This window comes from Schistocerca gregaria, chromosome 7 (assembly GCF_023897955.1).
Source record: "Schistocerca gregaria isolate iqSchGreg1 chromosome 7, iqSchGreg1.2, whole genome shotgun sequence".
Lineage (NCBI taxonomy): Eukaryota > Metazoa > Arthropoda > Insecta > Orthoptera > Acrididae > Schistocerca > Schistocerca gregaria.
In genome coordinates, this window is record NC_064926.1 from 209,690,144 (window position 1) to 209,709,134 (window position 18,991).

Sequence of the window (18,991 nt, forward strand, 5' to 3'; positions counted from 1 at the left end):
GTTTGGCAATTTCATTGTACCCACCGACGCCTTCGAACCAGGTCGACGCTCCTCCTTGCCGTCGTCCGACACTGAGGAACACGTGCGCAAACAACGCTCGCCACGTAGGCGCAAACGCCGTAGCCGTTCACCCACGGGCTCTCAAAGCGTCGCCACTCGCGACGACGAAGACGACACCCAACCAGCCGACATTTCCACGCAGAGATCGGCCGACAACTTTCATGACGAACAAGACGTTTCGCAGGACGGGACCACTATATGGAGGTCGCCACGCACAATGTAACGATCGGTGCGCCGGTTGAGACGCCTGTCTCCCCGCCGATAACTCCAGATCTCTCTCACCACGACGCAATTCCCATGGACATTGGACAGACCCATGGCACAGGAGCATGGGCCGCCGACATTGAGGAAGATACGCCCCGTCCTCCGTATGAGTTGCCTCCGCCGGACAAGGCTGCCTGTTAACATCAAAAGCGAGGCACTGCAGCAGATGGGACGGGACTTCCTGTCGGTGCCCTCCTCTTACTTCCCTTGCTGATGATAGTAGATGCGCGTCAACCACCGCTGAAACAAACGTACCGGTTTGCCACACTGAACATCAACATGATCGGCACTGCACCCAAGCTGCAACTCCTATGTGATATGCTTGCCACACTACCACCAGTCTACGGCTACGACTCATACACGTCCACATGTGATCAATCAGGGCGTGGAGTGGCTTTCTACATACGTGAAGGAATCCCAATTAAGGACACGACAATCCTTCCCTGTGGAAGAGGCATGGCTGTTACCATCTTCGACACGCGCGTGATCAATATCTACGCTCCGTCTGGCTCCACTTTCTTCGGACATGACGTGGCGACCCTGTTCTCTGGACGCTATGATCGCCTTATCATGGGAGGCGATTTCAACTGCGTCCTCCATCCGCAGGACCAAATGCCTGGTTATTCGCCATGCCCGGCGCTGCTCACCTTAATCAAAGATTTTCATCTAGTAGACGTTTGGGAGAAAATTCATGGCAATACCCCCGGTTTTACCCATTATACAGCACATTCTGCGAGCAGACTGGAGCAGTTTTATGTTTCTGCCTATCTTGGCAATGAAGTCGCCCAAGCTGAACGATGGCCCCTTGCATTTTAGGACCACTGCGCCGTCATTTGCTCCCTGGCTCTGCCACCTCAGTCAGTATGGCGCAGCAGAGGTTACTGAAAGCTTAATACCTCCCTCCTTAATGATCCACACTGCCGACAATGCATTGCCACTACACGGGCGACTTGCGAAAGACGCTTCCCGCGGTTCACATGCACGTTCCATTGGTGGATCAAATGTGCCAAACCTGCGATCAGAAAGGCCTTTATACAATGTGGCAAGGAAGCAGCAGCATGGCATCGAGACACCACAAATTTTCACTACGCCGTCCTCCGTGAGCTCGATGCGCTCCCTCCATCACCTGACACCCATAGGGAACGACAACGTACCAAAGCTCGTCTCCTCTCTCTTCAACGTGCACGACTGCATGGTGTCGTGGTGCGTTCCCGACGACAAGACCTCCTCCACGACGAAACCCCATCCACAATCCATGCCGCATCCGACCACAGTCGTCGACGTCGACTCTTCGTCTCCCACATCACGACCTCCGATGGTGTTCACCACACAACACAGGCGGCAGTGGTGTCTGCCTTTGCTGAACATTATCGCCAATTTTATGATGATGAACAGATGGCGACTCCAATTCCTGCCTGATGATCTCCGTCCTTCCCCTGATCGGACCCTCGCCATAGCGGAGTCAACGTCCATGATATCTGAAATCTCCGCAGAAGAGGTGGTATATGCGATCAACAAAGGGGCCAAGAACAAATCACCCGGACCAGATGGTCTCCCAATGGAGTTTTACCGGGCGTTCACCACGTTAATGCTACCTCGCTGGATGGAAATGGTTCAGGAACTCTTTACTCCGTCCTTCCCAATTCCACCTGAATTCGTTACTGTCATTCTTCTACCTGTGCCTAAATTGAAAGGAGGGTCTCATGTCTCTACATATCGCTCCTCACACTACTGAAGGTAGACTATAAAATCTATGCACACCTCTTAGCAGCGCGAATACACACCGTCTTACCTACGGTCCTTTCACCTGAGCAGACTGCACGTGGTTGTGGGGCCACCTTACAAACAGCCGTAGGAGAATGCCGTGACCTCATTGCACTGGCGTCGGTTTGTCGCCTTCGTGCAGCACTGGTATACGTCGATTTCACGAGTGCCTTTGATCGCGTTCGACACCCATTCTTCCTCATGGTGGCGACACGTAAGGGGTTCCCATTACTTTTTATAGATGCCATTCGCCGGTTTCTACTTCCCGCAGTCTCGATGGTACAAGTCAATGGGAGGCTTGTAGGACCGATTCCTATACGCCGCTCTGTGCGTCAAGGATGCCTTATGTCTACTTTACTATATGCCATTGCACTTGAGCCCCTCATCACTGGACTTACCTCTAGACTGCAGGTTCTCACTTTGCGTGACTACACCTTTCACTTCAGGGCTTATGCGGACGATCTCCTCTTTCTCACCTGCTCCTCCACGGAACTCAATGGCGCCATCCAATGGATCCACCAGTATGGACGTCTTTCTGGTAGCATTCTTAATGTCCGTAAATCGACTATGATGCACATTGGGCGCGTCCTCCCGGCTATGGTGCCGACCCCACTCCCAGTCAGTACCACCCTTCGTTCCTTGGGTATCGAATTTACGAGCTCCACACACCGCACAGTGGCCCTGGCATACCGGCGGGTTTTGCAGTCGATTCGGTACCATGTCCGCTGTCAACTGCACCGTAACTTAAACCAACTCCAACGTGTGTCCTATGTCAACATGTATGTCGCCCCTAAACTAGTACACGTCGCCCAGATCCTCCCAATGCCGTTACTCCTTGGCCGCCTTTGGATATTTCGTGTCAGCAGGGGCACTTTTCAATGTCCGCTACAACACTCTAACACTGCCTCCTGCAAAAGGTGGCCTCGGACTCGTCAACGTGCGGGCACGATCTTCTGCACTCTTTGTCCACACTCTGTTGCGGCACAGGCAGAGGCCGGTCCCGTCCTTAACACGCAGTCTCTTAGATATCCTCCGACCAGCTTCTCTCGATCCACCGATCAATGTGGCACCGATTTCTACATTATTGTACCACGTCGCCAATTGTTTCATACAACTCAGCTACGTTCGGGCCGATCTTCCAGTCACTCGTCCTCCCCGTACAAAAGATTATTATCGTGTGTTTATGCTGTCCACCCCTTGCGACCCCATGGTGCTACAGCATCCTGATTAACTGGCGAACGGTTTGGGGGTGTGTGCATGAACCCTTTTTACCGTCGTCTGTGTCTGCACTCTGGTATGTTTTAGTCTATGGGAAATTCCCGACTAATAATCGACTTTATCTCATAGGACTGGCCACCTCCCCACTCTGCCCTGGCTGTCAGCTCGAAGACACCGACGACCACCGTCTTACGTGCCCCCTGAAACAAAACGTATGGCTCCTCATCCAACGAATCGTGGGCTTTTACCTCCGTGCCCCGCCAACGACGGTAACCCCGGATTTCCTGTTGTTGCCCCCGACATTTCACTACCCTCTTGATAAGCACCATACCCTAATCTGGTTTCGAGGACAGGCTTTAGAATACCTCTTTCAGAGTGGTTCGCATACAGTCCTTGACTTCTGGTACAAGGTTGTGACCGCGCATAGCACCCTCACCCGAAAACCATCTTACCGACAAACTTTTGCCGGTTATCTCCGTAGCGTCTCCCTTGACCCCTCCTCAAAGTTGGGGTGTACCATGCCTACCTGTCACATGATGCAACACCCTTATCCACGTTCTCATGCATCGACCAAAAAAACAAATTTAAAAAAAAGGAGGAAGGCAGAATTTGTTATATTTTGTTGTATTTAATGTTTTTCTTTTCAATATTTTTTTGTTTAACTGTCATTTGTATATGTTTCAATGATACCTTGAAGAACTCTTGCATAGTATATATACATATGTACTTTTAGTTTGTTCAATACAAATTATTAAAAAAATAAAAAAAGAAGAAAACAGGATATGTTATATTTTGTTGTATTTAATGTTATTCTAATAATTTGTTTACCTAACACTCATTTGTATATGTTGAACTGGTACCTTGAAGAACTGTTGCTTTGTGTATATATATGTACTCTCCGTTTGTTCAATAATGATTTTTTAAAAAAGTGGTAAGCGCAAAAAGAAAAAAGGTCAACGAGACGGATTGTCGTCCTACGGGCCCGGATTCGATTCCCGGCTGAGTCGAGGATTTTCTCCGCTCAGAGACTGGGTGTTGTGTTGTTTTCATCTTCATTTCATCCCCATTCGGCTCGCACATCGCCCAATGTTGCGTCGAATGTAATAAGACCTGCACCAAGGCGGCCGGAGGGGCCTCCCGGCCAATGACGCCAAAGACTCATTTCCATTTTGTAATACCTAGTAGCCGTGTTAGGTGTGATAGGTGGTGTTGTCGAGTAGAAAGAGTTTCAAATGCTCCGCGAAGTAGCACCACTCTACGGAGAACACTTCTCCCAGCATTCTCTTCTCCCTCAACGTTAATATGTTATCCGAGCCACTAGGGTACGCTACCCCTGACATGACCAATACTGATATTTCAACAGCGATCATAATACTTTCGCTTCAGTGACATATTTGTTGTGAGAGTAAAAATTCAGAGGAAATGTCTTCTCATCAGTATAATTTCATTTCATATTTTTGTCGGTCGTGATTAAAGAACGTCGGGATCACAGGTGCCGAGATATGGAATTTTTACCCTTGTAAGCTTCTCGACATTGTAGCCTTGAAAATTTGGCGCAACACCTATCTTCAGATACCACCGGCCGCTACTGTTTGAATGCTAGTATTGGCAGCTGTGATAGAATGCACGAAGTACAGCGACTTCTAGGGACTTCAGCTTCAACGTCGGAGATCGCTATGGATTAGACAGACTGTTTTGGACCCGCACTCTGTTGTTTTTATTTCCATAACTCTGCTGCTCGATCGAAGTTTCCCCAAAATCGTCGTTTCCTACGTGGTGTGAGCTCTGATTGACGTGAAGTCAACAGTTGTTATTTCGATAGTGTGTTATAAAATGGTTCAAATGGCTCTGAGCACTATGGGACTTAACTTCTGAGGTCATTAGTCCACTAAAACGTAGAACTACTTAAACCTAACTATCCTAAGGACATCACACACATCCATGCCCGAGGCAGAATTCGAACCTGCGGCGTAGCGGTCGCGCTGTTCCAGACTGAAGCGCCTAGAACAGCTCGGCCACTCCGGCCGGCTATAATGTGTTATAAAAGAACTGATAAGATATCTTGTAAAAAAAACTAAAACCAACCTAAGTGGAAGGACAGTTTAATAATTTGTAACAAATGTTCAAATGTGTGTGAATTCCTAAGGGACCAAGCTGCTGAGGTCATCGGTCCCTAGATTTACACACCACTTAAAGTTATGCTAAGAACAACACACACATGCCCGAGGGAGGACTCGAGCCTCCGATGGGAGGGGCCGCGCAATGCGTGACTTGCCGCCTCTAACCACGCAGTCACTTCGCGCGGCTAATTTCTAACAAAATTAACAGTGTTGTACACATGATTACAGTCGGTTAAGGAGCTGTGATATAATTTATGCTGAAAAATATAGCCACCAGTTGCGTTTGTAAAGAAATTTATTTTTTGATAGTTTCTGTTAGGATAAGCCACTTTTTTTTTCAAAAGTTGTATCAGAAATATTTCTGACCTGTCTGTGTGTGGGCAATATGTCACATACGTAACTCATAACAGAAGCGGTAATAATCACTTATCAATTAATCAAAGTGTGGCCAGCACGTTCAAGCTGACAATACCACTTCTGTTAACGTTTATGCTAACCGAAACTGTTTGTAACATCACCGTATTATTTCTAGTACGTAATGTTACGCTTTACAAAAACACATGTAGCAAGGAATATTTCATTTCATTCTGTGAAAATAATCTGTTACGGGCAACCGCCTTTCTGCTGAACTACACACAGTAGAGCTTCGATTATTAAAACTAATTAGGGGAAAAGGGTGTTCGGATAACTAGTTTACGCGGACAATCGAACCTATTGTAGAACCTCGTTTATGCGTTTTTGAAGCGGGATGATAAAATAAATGTACAGGTCAGATCAACGTTAGAATGAAACTTCGTAATGTACCAATATTAACTTCAAATACATGCAAACAGAAGATACATACACTGCACAGTAGTGGACATGTAGTTTGCAGGAGTTGCCACCGTCTAGCACATAAGGAGCTTTAATGACGCAATATGCTAATACTTTTCTTAAAACTAAAAAATATTAAATATTATCTCTTTGTCACTGTCTTTCAGCATATTTTTCACAAAGTATCATACGAGTACATATGAGGTCGGCTATGCTAAGTGAGAACACTTCGTTTTTTAGTACGTGTACCAAAGACCTAACAAAATAGATATGCCTAGTGCACTTCATATATTAAAAAAAAGTGGATGTCAGCAGAGAAATGCAAAACAGGCTGAAACTGAAGCACGTCAGAGCATGTCTGGCGCCACCTTGAAATATGTTTACAGAAACTGATGATAGCCAACGTTCATTAAAAAAAAACTGATTCTGAAGTTAATGCAAGCAGTGATTCGGATAACGTTGGCTCATCTTCATAAGGCAACAGCGACAATACAGATACGATGCTAGCCCACGATGATAACTCGTGAAGAAGACGAATCAGGAACAAAAATACTGAAAATAACTGTGATAATACTGATAATGTTAATACTATCCAAAGACTGTAATAATGTAAATGAATCACTTCAGGACTTGAGAGCTGTCTCTCATTGGAGCATACGTGTTCCTGATAATGTTCGCATTGCACTCATAAAAACTGAACATTTTCAAAAAGAGAAGCCCAATTTGGCACAGATAAAAAAACAGGTAATGTGCTGTATCTTCTGAAGTCGTTTGTTTGCTATCTCCAGTAGTACTAATGCAAGATCTACGTTTGTGGCTGCATTTCAGAAGTGGTGGGAACTGAATCCTACAGTGGCCGACCACAAAACTATAAATGAAAACCTGGAATATCTTGAAAAGTAGAAAGGTTTGGAAATGAGACTAAAACTGCATGAAACAATGGATGACATGGCCTTGCAATTAATGGACACAGAAAAACTGAAGTGGAAGCATCTTTTATCAAGGGTATTGGATGCAACTTTAGTTTCTGGCTAAACAAAACGTAGAATTCCGTGAAAATGATGAAGATAAGGCTCTACGGGTAAAGGCAATTTCTTAGAAACAGTGAAACTACTTACAAAGTATGCTGTAGTGTTGAAAAATCAATAGCTTGGACTTGGAACATGCTAAACCCCAAAAAGTATCATATTTGTCGCCAGGAGTGCAGGAAAAATTTATAAATGTTTTAGCGAACCACGTCAACGAAACCAGTTCGTCTAAATGTTATGGTATTATGTTTGATAACACAGCTGACATTTCACATATTGATCAGCTGTCTGAAGTGATTCGATTCATGAAAACTGATAACAGAAAAGTGGAAGTAAAAGAAGTATTCCTCGGAAAGTTCCTCTAAAAGGAAATAAAAAGCCGGTGATCTAAGTGATCCGTTTATAATAGAAAAGTGGAAGTAAAAGAATTATTCCTTGGATATTTTCTCTAAAAGGAAAAAAATTCGCTGATCTAAGTGATTAAAATGTTAATAGGCTTGGAAATGACGGTTTAGACGTTATAATATGTCGTTCCCAAGGTTATGGCAATACAGCTGTTAAATTTTTGTGGACAACATTCCTTTGAACAAAATGTGTTTATGTAACATTTTTCGACACAGTAGATACCAGTTTTACGATTTTTTCTTCCACTAGCCGCTGGGATGTTTTTGTTAACCACAGTAAAGCATCTGTTGAAAGACATGGAAGAACGCTTTGGAGTGCTCATTATGCCGCAGTAAAAGCACTGGCAGAAAATTTTGATACTGCTGACGTTGCAATTGACTAACTATGTGCTCAACAAGAAAATTTGGATACTAGAGAATCTCTACAAAGTTTTTTGCCAATTGTATGTGATTTCATAGCCGGCCGCTGTGGCCGAGCGGTTCTAGGCGCTTCAATCTGGAACCGCGCACCGCTACGGTCGCAGTTCGAATCCTGCCTCGGGCATGGATGTGTGTGACGTCCTTAGGTTAGTTAGGTTTAAGATGTTCTAAGTTCTAGGGGACTGATGTCCTCAGATGTCAAGTCCCATAGTGCTCAGAGCCATTTTTTGTTGTTGTAATTTCACGTTGCTTTGCTGTTTACTTTCGGAATGATGTCCTGAGAAAAGTAAATTGTACTCAGGTTCATTGCAAAGTAAAGGCTTGAGTGTTGATCAGTTAGTAATAAAAACAGGGCCACTTTGTCCTAATACTGAACAAAAACGACGTCAAATTGTACAAGAGGCAATAGATCTTGCTGTGAAAACATCGGAGGAATACGACATTTTCAAAGACTAATTCGCATAAAAAACGAACACATCAGATAAATTCGCAACTGCGAATAATGACTACCATCAGCTGTAGAATGGAATGACAACAATGAAAATTTGTGCCGGACCGGAACTCGAACCCGGATTATCCGCTTATCGTGAGCGGCCGGCTTACCATTTTTTTCCCGGTATTGTTCATAGTGGACGTCAGATGACATCTGTCGAAGTTCGTTGTTGACCGTTTCACCTAGTCCTTTTATTGCAGAGGTTAGCCAGCGCTCTGACCGAACACGCTGAGCTACCGCGCCGGTGCCGTTTGGCTATCCGGTCACGACTCATGGCTAGACCAAAACGACGAAATATGGAAGTTTTCAGTTTTCTTTCCGCAGCGCTGCGCCGAGTACGTCCTGTTTACGTCCCGCCCGCGCGGTTGCGAGTGTCCTAGTTGTTTACACTACTTCGTTGCCGCTAGTGTAGAGTCCATCACTACCTACGTAATATGGCAGATTCATAAAGGCAAACCACCATCAAGATCAGTTTTCAACCCGATCATACACGGCTGTGAGCTTTTTAAGTTGAAAGTTTTCTATGTGATGACGTTAAAATTGATCCGCAGAACATAATTGGTATCCATCTCTATCACGAGCAGTGTTGTCTACGTAAAATTAGTAAGTGACGAGGTGAGCAACAGAGTTGTGCGCGCACATGCGAACTATCTTAAATTCAGACATTCTGATAGCCATACTGGGACATTCTATGGATTACGCGGGGATTGGCCTCCGTACGATACGAGTCTTCGAACTCCCGTTCGAAGCACCACCGGACGTAGTCACCGCGGCTTTCCAGCCTTACGACAGAGTGGTCAGCCACATGGCCGAGAAATGGACCACCTTTACAACGAACCCGCTTCTTAGCGTGGTACGACAGATCAAAATTGAACGGAAAAACATGTACCATCCTACTTTGCCACCGGCGAATGTAAGGCGTTATCTTGTACGAAGGACAGCCATGCACTTCCTCCGGTTGTGGCCAAGAAGGACACTTCAGGTCGGATTATCTCCGACGACGGCTTGCTCAAATGCCGACAGGTGAATCTATGACTCCTTCTACGGTGACGACCCTCCCCCTCAAATATGCCGGGGTTGCACAGGCGGCCACCCTTTCCGATGCCGACCACATTCGTCCGATAGCCTCCCTCGATAACGAGGCCGTGCCCCATCGGACGAGTCCTTGTAGCGAACGTCTGATATGGACTGTGGACTAGCCGACGACGGTACCGGCTGTACAGAGGCCGCAGTAACATCTCATCCAATAGATCGCCATGGGGACGGCTTCAGTCCCTCCGATCCCACAGAACCGCAGGATCACATGCAGACAGCCGCTGCCGATTACCAGGGAGTAGCGCCGAAGGAGTCTTCGCCGAGTGACGCAGCAGCTACCAACAGCCACCAAGAGCCGATGGTATTTCACGGTGACTGACCGGACGACGGTGAAGAAAACTCCTTTCCCATCGTGTCGGATGACACGCGGGGGTATCCACCCCACCAGTGTTGATCTTTTTACACCATCAGTGACAGCGATGAGACACCCTCATGTCACCTGCTCATACCCCTTAAAGGTGTTGATGGCCAACACGGGTGCTATAGATAGACCTCAAACTTATCGTGTTGTGACTGTAAAAATCAACACCATACGGACGCGCACTAAGTTATCCTTGCTTCAGTGTATGTTGGAATCTGCTTCTATCGATACAGCCCTTCTCCAGGAGGTGTACGTCGACATCTTTCCAGGCATGTACGATTATGGCCCCTTGCGTCTCTCCAGCTTCCCCCACAGGCAGCGGCGTCGCTCCACTTCTTCGGGAAGGGATAGTGGCGGACGATATCCTCTTTCTGCCAGGGGAAAGAGGAATGGCACTCACAGTACTGGGTGTCCGCCTTATCAATATCTACGCACTTTCCGGGACGGACAGACGTCTTGAACGTTCACGATTCTTTGTGGAAGACGTCCCTCGCCCTTCCAAGGCCACCATGACCGTCCGGTGTTTGGAGGTGACTAAAATTGCGTACTGGCACCCACAGGCCAACTCCCACGACATAATCCGTGCCCAGAACTCCAGACGCTAATCCGAGACCTGCAGTTGCTGGACACTTGGGACCAATTTCACGGCTACCGACCTAGATTCACACACTTTAGGAGTCACTCTTCCAGCATTATCGACTGGATTTATGTCTTACGCTCTCTTGCCGCTGGAACAAAGGGAAATGTGGCCTGCAGCTTTCTCGGACCACTCAGCTTACATATGTGTAATCAACCTAAGGCGACAACAAGTTTGGAGAAGCCGCAACAACAAGTGTGGAGAAGCCGCAGCACGTGCAAATTAAACATCGCTCACCTGTCGTACCCGGATTGCTGCCAAGCCGTTGAGGATACGTGGTATTCGTGTGAAATTCGCCTCCATGCCTATCCCACAACGATCCGCTGGTGGTTGAACTGCGTCAAACCGGCATTGAGGCGGACGTTGATAACTTACGGTCGCGACTAAGCTGCTTGGCGCATACATACACTCGATTTTTACTGCCGGCTGCAGTGGTCTCGCGGTTCTAGGCGCGCAGTCCGGAACCGCGCGACTGCTATGGTCGCAGGTTCGAATCCTGCCTCGGGCGTGGATGTGTGTGATGTCATTAGGTTAGTTAGGTTTAAGTAGTTCTAAGTTCTAGGGGACTGATGACCACAGCTGGTAAGTCCCGTAGTGCTCAGAGCCATTTGAACCATTTTTTCGATTTTTACTCCAGGGTACTGCACAACTACGATTCTACGGCGCCGTCTCCGGAACGACAAACGGCGGTCCACCATACCGCTCCGATCATCGCTAATATGCGACGGCACCTAGAGGAGGTGGTCATCCGTTCGAGGACGCAGGATAGGATAGCGAGCGAACACCCATCTATGTTCCACGTCCTTCGTGAACGTAAACGACGCCAACGAGCGCTGATACGCTTCATCGACATGGAGGACGGTCGCAGCCTCACCACGCAACAAAAGCGCAGCGTTCTACGATCATTACTCCCAGCTCTATTCAGCTCAGACTCCTCATCCGACAGCACTGGAGGACGCCTCTCAGACGATTTACGGCACCGGTACCAGGCGATGGAAGGAATTACGGAAGAAGAAGTGATCGACGCCATCAGAAAAGGAGCTGTAAACAAGTCTCCGTATCCTGATGGCCTCCCGTTGGAATTTTACGGGACTTTTCAACATTTATTAAGCATCCAATGGACGGCCACTTGAGGCGAACTACTATTGCCAGAAGTGCCGCTCCCTGCAACCCTTGTAGAAGGGATGATTATTTCTATTCAGAAACCGTCAGGTGGCTCACTGCTGCAGGACTACCGCCCGCTGACGCTAGTGAATTTCGAATTTAAGATCTTTTCTCGCCTGTTGGCTGTACGGGTACACCAGACCGTACGACAAGTCATCTCATCCGATTAAACGTCATTAGGAGGTGACAATAACATTCAAACAATACTCAGTGAATATCGCGACTTGATCTCACTAGCGACGGCATGTCGTCTGAAGGGTGCGATGGCAGCAATAGATTTCAGTCAAGCTTTCTATCGCGTGGATCAAGACTATTTGGGAGCGGTCCTCTAACATATGCGATACCCACAGCAATTTGTCACTGTCGTCAAAAGACTAATCCGTGGCGCGACATCCAAGGCTTTCGTCAACGGCCGATCTACGCAGCTCCTAACCATTTCTCGATTGATACGCCAAGGCTGCCCTTTGTCCATTTTACTTTACGCTGTAATCATGAAACCATTCCTATGCGGCCTGCGCCATCGACTAGCGTGTATGACGTTCCGAGACCACACTTTCCGATGAAAAGCGTACGCTGACGACCTGGTGATTGTCATCCGCATGGGCGACGACACCGCCAGCGCATTAAATTGGATAGCAGCAGTGGTAATCGTCTCGACGTCGCAAAATCAGTGGTGATGAACATCGGGGCCGGATTTCCTGAGGACAGCGTGACTGCCTTCCAACTCAGAGATAATTTGAAATGCCTCGGCACTGATTTTACAGACAATATACGACGAACCGCTGCCCAAAACTTTCAACAACGTTTACCAAATATTTGGACTGGGATAGCGAACTATTGCCTTCGAGCACTGGACATCGTCCATCGGGCACAGTATGTCAACACACATTTAGCGTCACGCGTCCCGCACATCACCCAGATATTACCTATACCGGTGATGTTAGCTCGCCGTATACTGACGGCTTTTGGGTCTCTCGTGAGTTCAAGAATGCTTTTCAAGATGACATATGAGACTGTCACACTCCACCCGGAACGGGGAAGTCTTGACCTGTATCACGTTTATGACAGAGCGGTCACCCTATTTGTGAGCACGTTGGTCAAACTATGGCACCGCCTTCTGGATAGTCTGACGAGTTTGTTATTAGAAGAACTAGCACCGCCCTTCCTCTCGCACGAGCGAGGTGGCGCAGTGGTTAGCACACTGGACTCGCATTCGGGAGGACGACGGTTCAACCCCGCCTCCGGCCGTCCTGTATTTCCCTAAATCGCTTCAGGCAAATGCCGGGATGGTTCTTTTGAAAGGGCACAGCCGATTTCCTTCCCCATCCTTCCCTCACCCGAGCTTGCGCTCCGTCTCTAATGACCTCGTTGTCGACGGGACGTTAAACACTAATCTCCTCCTCCTCCTCCTTCCTCTCGCCACCCGTGCCGATGCACCACTTCCCCTCGTCATTCTACATTGGTGTCTTTTGCCTCGAACTCATTTACGTTCGACTTGCCTTTCTAGCGATTCGACTGGCGACAGCACGGACGGTTTATCGCGTCCTGCGGCGTGCCCGACCAGATAACATCGTGGAGATGAATCACCCGAACGTCAACTGACGCTATGGAGGACGATTCACCACGTAACACTGGACACTGCAGTCACGGTATATCACTGTCAACGTTAAGCAGGTGACCATATCAAGGCTACATGCGATCCATATGGTGGACTCACACCAATGTGCTAGAGGTGTGCCGTTCAGGACAACGATGAACACCGTCTTAGCTTGGCGAGTCTACAGCAGTACGGCACTTAGTGAAGCAAATGTCAGCGTACTTCCTTCGAGTAACGCCGAATCATATCGAACCCAAGGCTGCATTTTCCCGGATGATACGTACTACTCAAGCACAAAAACTAATGCCGTGACGTGGCTTCGTGCACATGCAGTGCATTATTTGTTTCAAGACGGCTCTAAGAACACTTTAGACTTTTGGAACTGTTTGCAGGAACGACATTGCAATATCCTCCGTAACACAAAATATTTTTCCAACTGTTTGTGGAGTGCGTTCCACGAAGCTCCACGCAGCTGGATCATCTCGGGTAAGAGAAGCTAAAATTACAAGACGATGACAGAACCTTACACGGTACAACGTGGGATCTACCTTGGTCATTGCGAGAAGTCATACATTGGTGAAAAAACAGATAGTATTTTGTCGTGACCCCTCGCACGGTGTAGCAGTATTTGCCCCTTTCCCTCTTTTTGTACCCAGTGCGAAAGGTTCTTCACAGTTTTTGTTTCCAATGGTGGTACGGATTCCACTCTTAGGTTTCATTAGCCTCACACTTTGCTCTCTTTCTTTTTGGCCTTTGCTGCAACTTTAACTATGTTTTCAGTTATGTGTGTCCCAATTCGACGCAACGAGTGTACTTATTAGTTTCAGTTCCTTACTGTTTTAAAAAACAAACTAATTAAACAAAAAGAACTAATAAAAGAAAAACATTGAAAACAATAAAACCGCTGCATCCCTTGTACCTCAACCCCGCCGACCCCTGCCCTCCTTGCCTCCACCACCCCACGACCTCTTAAATTAAACAAATAAATGGCAAGGAGACCGTTCGCGATAAGCCGGAAATGCGGGTTCGAGCTCGGGCCCGGCAAAAATATTCATTGTCGTCATTCCATTCTGCAGCTGATGGTAGACATTATTCGCAATTGCAAATTCATCTGGTGTGTTTAGTAACGGCTGTGGTCGCCGCAGTGCATCGTCATCAGAATAACGCCGGCACTGCAATATCGTAAAAAATGAATGGTTGGTGAACTGGCCACCGATACAGGACACACTGAGAGCAGAGCATCAAAAGGGTTTTGGAATGTCTTGACCTATTCAGTATTAAGCTCCGAACTAGATCAAGGTCCATTCACGATGTCGCTCTTTGTTCGAGGCTATGCAGCCAAATGCTTTGCTTTTGGCAAATAATGAGGATTTGAAACTGGGTGTTTCCAAATCCACTGGTTTTTTCTTTTGTTTTGTAATAATGAAGCATCAGAAACGGAACTTCTCTATGAGATTACAAGGCTCAGAATAATGAAGTATCAGAAAGAGAAATCCTTTGTGAGATTCCAAGACTGAGAAGACGTTTAAAACCGACAAATCTTATAGGTCCTGTTTGGGCATGTCTTGACTTTATGAAATTCGTCGTGGAATGGGATTTTAAAAACGCTCTTACAAACTTTATACTCGCTCTAAAGTTATTTATTACGTTTTGCGTCTTCCGCTCACGCCCCAACATCGTGCAGCCCGCCTCCAGTGGTGTCGCGACAGGAGTGAATGGAGGGACGAATGGAGACGTGTCGTCTTCAGCGATGAAAGTCGCTTCTGCCTTGGTGCCAATGATGGTCGTATGCGTGTTCGGCGCCGTGCAGGTGAGCGCCACAATCAGGACTGCATACGATCGAGGCACACAGGGCCAACACCCGGCATCATGGTGTGGGGAGCGATCTCCTACACTGGCCGTACACCTCTGGTGATCGCCGAGGGGACACTGAATAGTGCACGGTACTTCCAAACAGTCATCGAACCCATCGTTCTACCATTCCTAGACCGGCAAGGGAACTTGCTGTTCCAACAGGACAATGCACGTCCGCATGTATCCCGTGACACCCAACGTGCTCTAGAAGGTGTAAGTCAACTACCCTGGCCAGCAAGATCTCCGGATCTGTCCCCCATTGAGCATGTTTGGGACTGGATGAAGCGTCGTCTCACGCGGTCTGCACGTCCAGCACGAACGCTGGTCCAACTGAGGCGCCAGGTGGAAATGGCATGGCAAGTCGTTCCACAGGACTACATCCAGCATCTCTACGATCGTGTCCATGGGAGAATAGCAGCCTGCATTGCTGCGAAAGGTGGATATACACTGTACTAGTGCCGACATTGTGCATGCTCTGTTGCCTGTGTCTATGTGCCTGTGGTTCTGTCAGTGTGATCATGTGATGTATCTGACCCCAGGAATGTGTCGATAAAGTCTCCCCTTCCAGGCACAATGAATTCACGGTGTTCTTATTTCAATTTCCAGGAGTGTATTATAAACTCACTCCCGCCTACAGGTCCTAGCGGTTTGGAACAGAAGTTTCCGAGCGTCCTGTAGATCAGGCTCGTCCAAACTGTGACCCTGGGGCGATAATGCGCCCGCGATCGCCCGCGGCCAGCGCCCCGGGCGATTCGCATGTTGCTGCTGTGGCCGAGCCGTGCCGCTTAGCTGGCCGTGCGGACCGCCCGAACGCCAGCCGATAGATATATTTGTTCGCCCGTTTCCCCTTCGGGCAGAGGACGTCTCACAAGTGCTTCAACTAGAGCTGATTGACCTACAGTGCCATATCCGCCTGAAGGACCGCTTTCTCTTGTGTAAAACTTTGGGTGACTTTAACAGCCGTCTTCCACGAGAGAAAGCACGCGGCCAAAGTTACCTCAATGTTTGGTTCCACGTATATTTGTGAGCGCTTTTTCTCTCTTTTAAAGCTTGCTAAAACTAAGAACCGTTCATTCCTTGGTGATAAAGATTTGACCAATACTTTGAGGTTAGCAGTCTCACGGAATATTGTACCAAGCCTAGACAAAATCGTTACATCGAAAAAGAAAAACGAGTAAAATGTTAATTGTCTTCTTTAACAATGTTAACTGTAAGAATTAAAGAGCTTTATAACCTTAATTCTATTTTAATAAGTTTTCAAACTTGGTCAGTTATTACGTACTGAGGATCCGATTTCTTAACTCTGAAAAGGGATACAAAAAATTGTAGCACGAAGTATAACAAAAAACACTTACTTGTAACTACTAACACTAAGAATGAGACTCCATATCCCTTACATAAAATTAATTCTAAAATAGAATATTTTGTTTACGTTGGATCTGACCGCGGGGCAGTCCAACGCAGAGCAGTGCTGTGCGGTCTCACTCGCTCTGCAGCTCTCTCTCTCTCTCTCTCTCTCTCTCTCTCTCTCTCTCTTTCTCTGTCTCTCTCTCTCTCTTGCTCCTATGCTGACACTAGCGACACGCAGTCGCGGACGGGGCGCTGAACCACACTGTCTCGCAACCGCGGGGGCGCCCGCCGGGCGCAATTCTTGGATGAGCCTGCTTGCAGATGCAGCAATGGCTGTAGAATTGGTTGGGTGAAGTGACGCCGGAGGAGGCGGCAGGGGAGGGGGGCAACGGGAGTCGGTTGTGGGGCTATCGTATCCAATCCACCGCCCCCACAATAACAGTTGGTCGGTTGGTTGGCTAAAGCATAAGCACACGTCAAATTTGTCGGTCGGTTGGTGCATGTGTAGGATCCTTGCACTACTTACCGAAAAATTCGATTTATCGAGGTGCATTCAGTAGAAGTAGACTGTATCTCAATGTTTGTATAGCTGTCGCCAAGGCTTACGGTGTTCACGAGGCAGGCAGGGCAGGCAGCTGCTGGCGAGTGCAGAGGCTACTCACGCGTGCAGATGGGCGCAGGCACGATGGCGTCCGACTGTCGGCTGGCTGAAGCGGGCAGCAGTTTGATGAGCCTCTTGCTGCCGGAGCTGGTGCGGCTACGCTGGCCGTTGTGCAAGGAACTCGGCTCCCCGTTGGCTTTGATATTGCCGTTGCCGCTGCCGTTGCCGCTGTTACTGCCGAAGCCGCTCCCGCCGCCCACGGGCACGACCCCTTCGCCGCTGCCGCCCCCGCCGCCGCCACTGCCGTTGCCGCTACCGCTGCCGCCTCCGCCACTGCCGCCGCCTCCACCGGACCCGGAGTTGGAGCCCTCAGCTCCACGCTGCAAATAATTTACAGGGCGTTTAGTACAATACACGGTACGGATATCTGCACAGAGATACACTGATCAGTGAAAACCCTAATGACCACTACCCAGTACCTGGATGCCTCCTGGTGGCGTTGCGGACACTTCACACAGTAAGAAAAGTATGTACGCCGAGCAGAGACGGATGGCGTACTACCTCAGCATAGATAGGCTCAACAAATGGAGAAATCCACTCAAAAAATGGTTCAAATCACACTAAGCACAATGGGACTTAACAGCTGAGGTCATCAGTCGGCTAAACTTAGAACTACTTAAACCTAACTAACCCTAGGACATCACACACAGCCATGCCCGAGGCAGGTTCGAACCTGCGACCGTAGCAGCAGCGCAGCTCCGGACTGGAACGCCTAGAACCGCACGGCCACCGCGGCCGGCAAATCCATTCAGATAAGCGACTTCGCCAAAGGGCAGAGTATTATTATGACGCAGAGCCTATGAACGAGTATTTCGAAAACGGCGAAGCTGGTCTAATGTTCACGTGCTACTGTCGTGTGCTTCTATGGAAAATGGTGGAAGGGCACTGAAACTGCCACTAGCCGCTAAGTGGTAGGACGTCTGAAGGCTTATCTGCTCTGTAGGTGAGGATAGATGGCGATCATTGGCACCTCTGGCGAAACAGCAGAGTCCCGGTTGGCGCACGTGTGTTTCGCAGTACACCACTCAGAACACATTGATGAATATGGAGTTCCGCATTGACATTAATGGGATACGAGTTGATGGCGATATCAGTTGAAACGAAACGCTATGCTATACAGAGCGATCAAAAAGTTTCCATATGAGGGCGCTGCTGCTACGTATTCGCAACGTAGCGCGACTGCGATGCGGGTATACATTGATAAGCCGAAACATTATGAAGACTGGCCGCAGCGAAGTTAAATGTCGCTTGGTGACGTTGTCGGAAAGTGACGCGACAAAGAAAGTACATAAGTGGATCAGAGACCCAAGGGCAATCATTCTAGCGACGACACTGGCCGCAAATGGGGAAATCTACTGACATAATCGACTTCGACAAAAATGATATTGTTATTACCTAGAGCATGTGAATGAGTATCTCGAAAACAGCGTAGCTGGTCGAATGACCGCGTGCTGCTGTAGTGAGTATCTATGGAAAGTGGTAAATCCATAGCGGAACTACCACTGGACGATGACTGGTTGGACGTCCACGACCCTTCTTAGAACTTGGGACCTAGAAGCTTGCCTGCTCTGTAAAGCAGAATAGGTGGCGATTTGTGACGTCTCTGCCGAAAAATCATAATGTTAGTGCAACAAAAAATGGTTCAATTGGTTCTGAGCACTATGGGAGTTCATCAGTCCCCTACAACT

At 47.9% G+C, this 18,991-nt stretch overlaps 1 protein-coding gene across 1 annotated transcript in view; it reads right to left on the reverse strand.

Moving 5' to 3' along the window:
* The window catches only part of LOC126282354 (uncharacterized), a 696,553-nt gene extending 678,192 nt beyond the window's left edge, over nucleotides 1-18,361 (reverse strand). The window contains exons 1-3 of the mRNA XM_049982011.1: nucleotides 18,336-18,361; nucleotides 17,569-17,623; nucleotides 17,305-17,381 (exon numbers count right to left, since the gene is read on the reverse strand). Of these exons, the coding sequence (XP_049837968.1) occupies nucleotides 17,305-17,381; nucleotides 17,569-17,623; nucleotides 18,336-18,361 (158 nt within the window). The remainder of the gene's footprint in view (nucleotides 1-17,304; nucleotides 17,382-17,568; nucleotides 17,624-18,335) is intronic.
* Nucleotides 18,362-18,991: the final 630 nt, after the last annotated feature.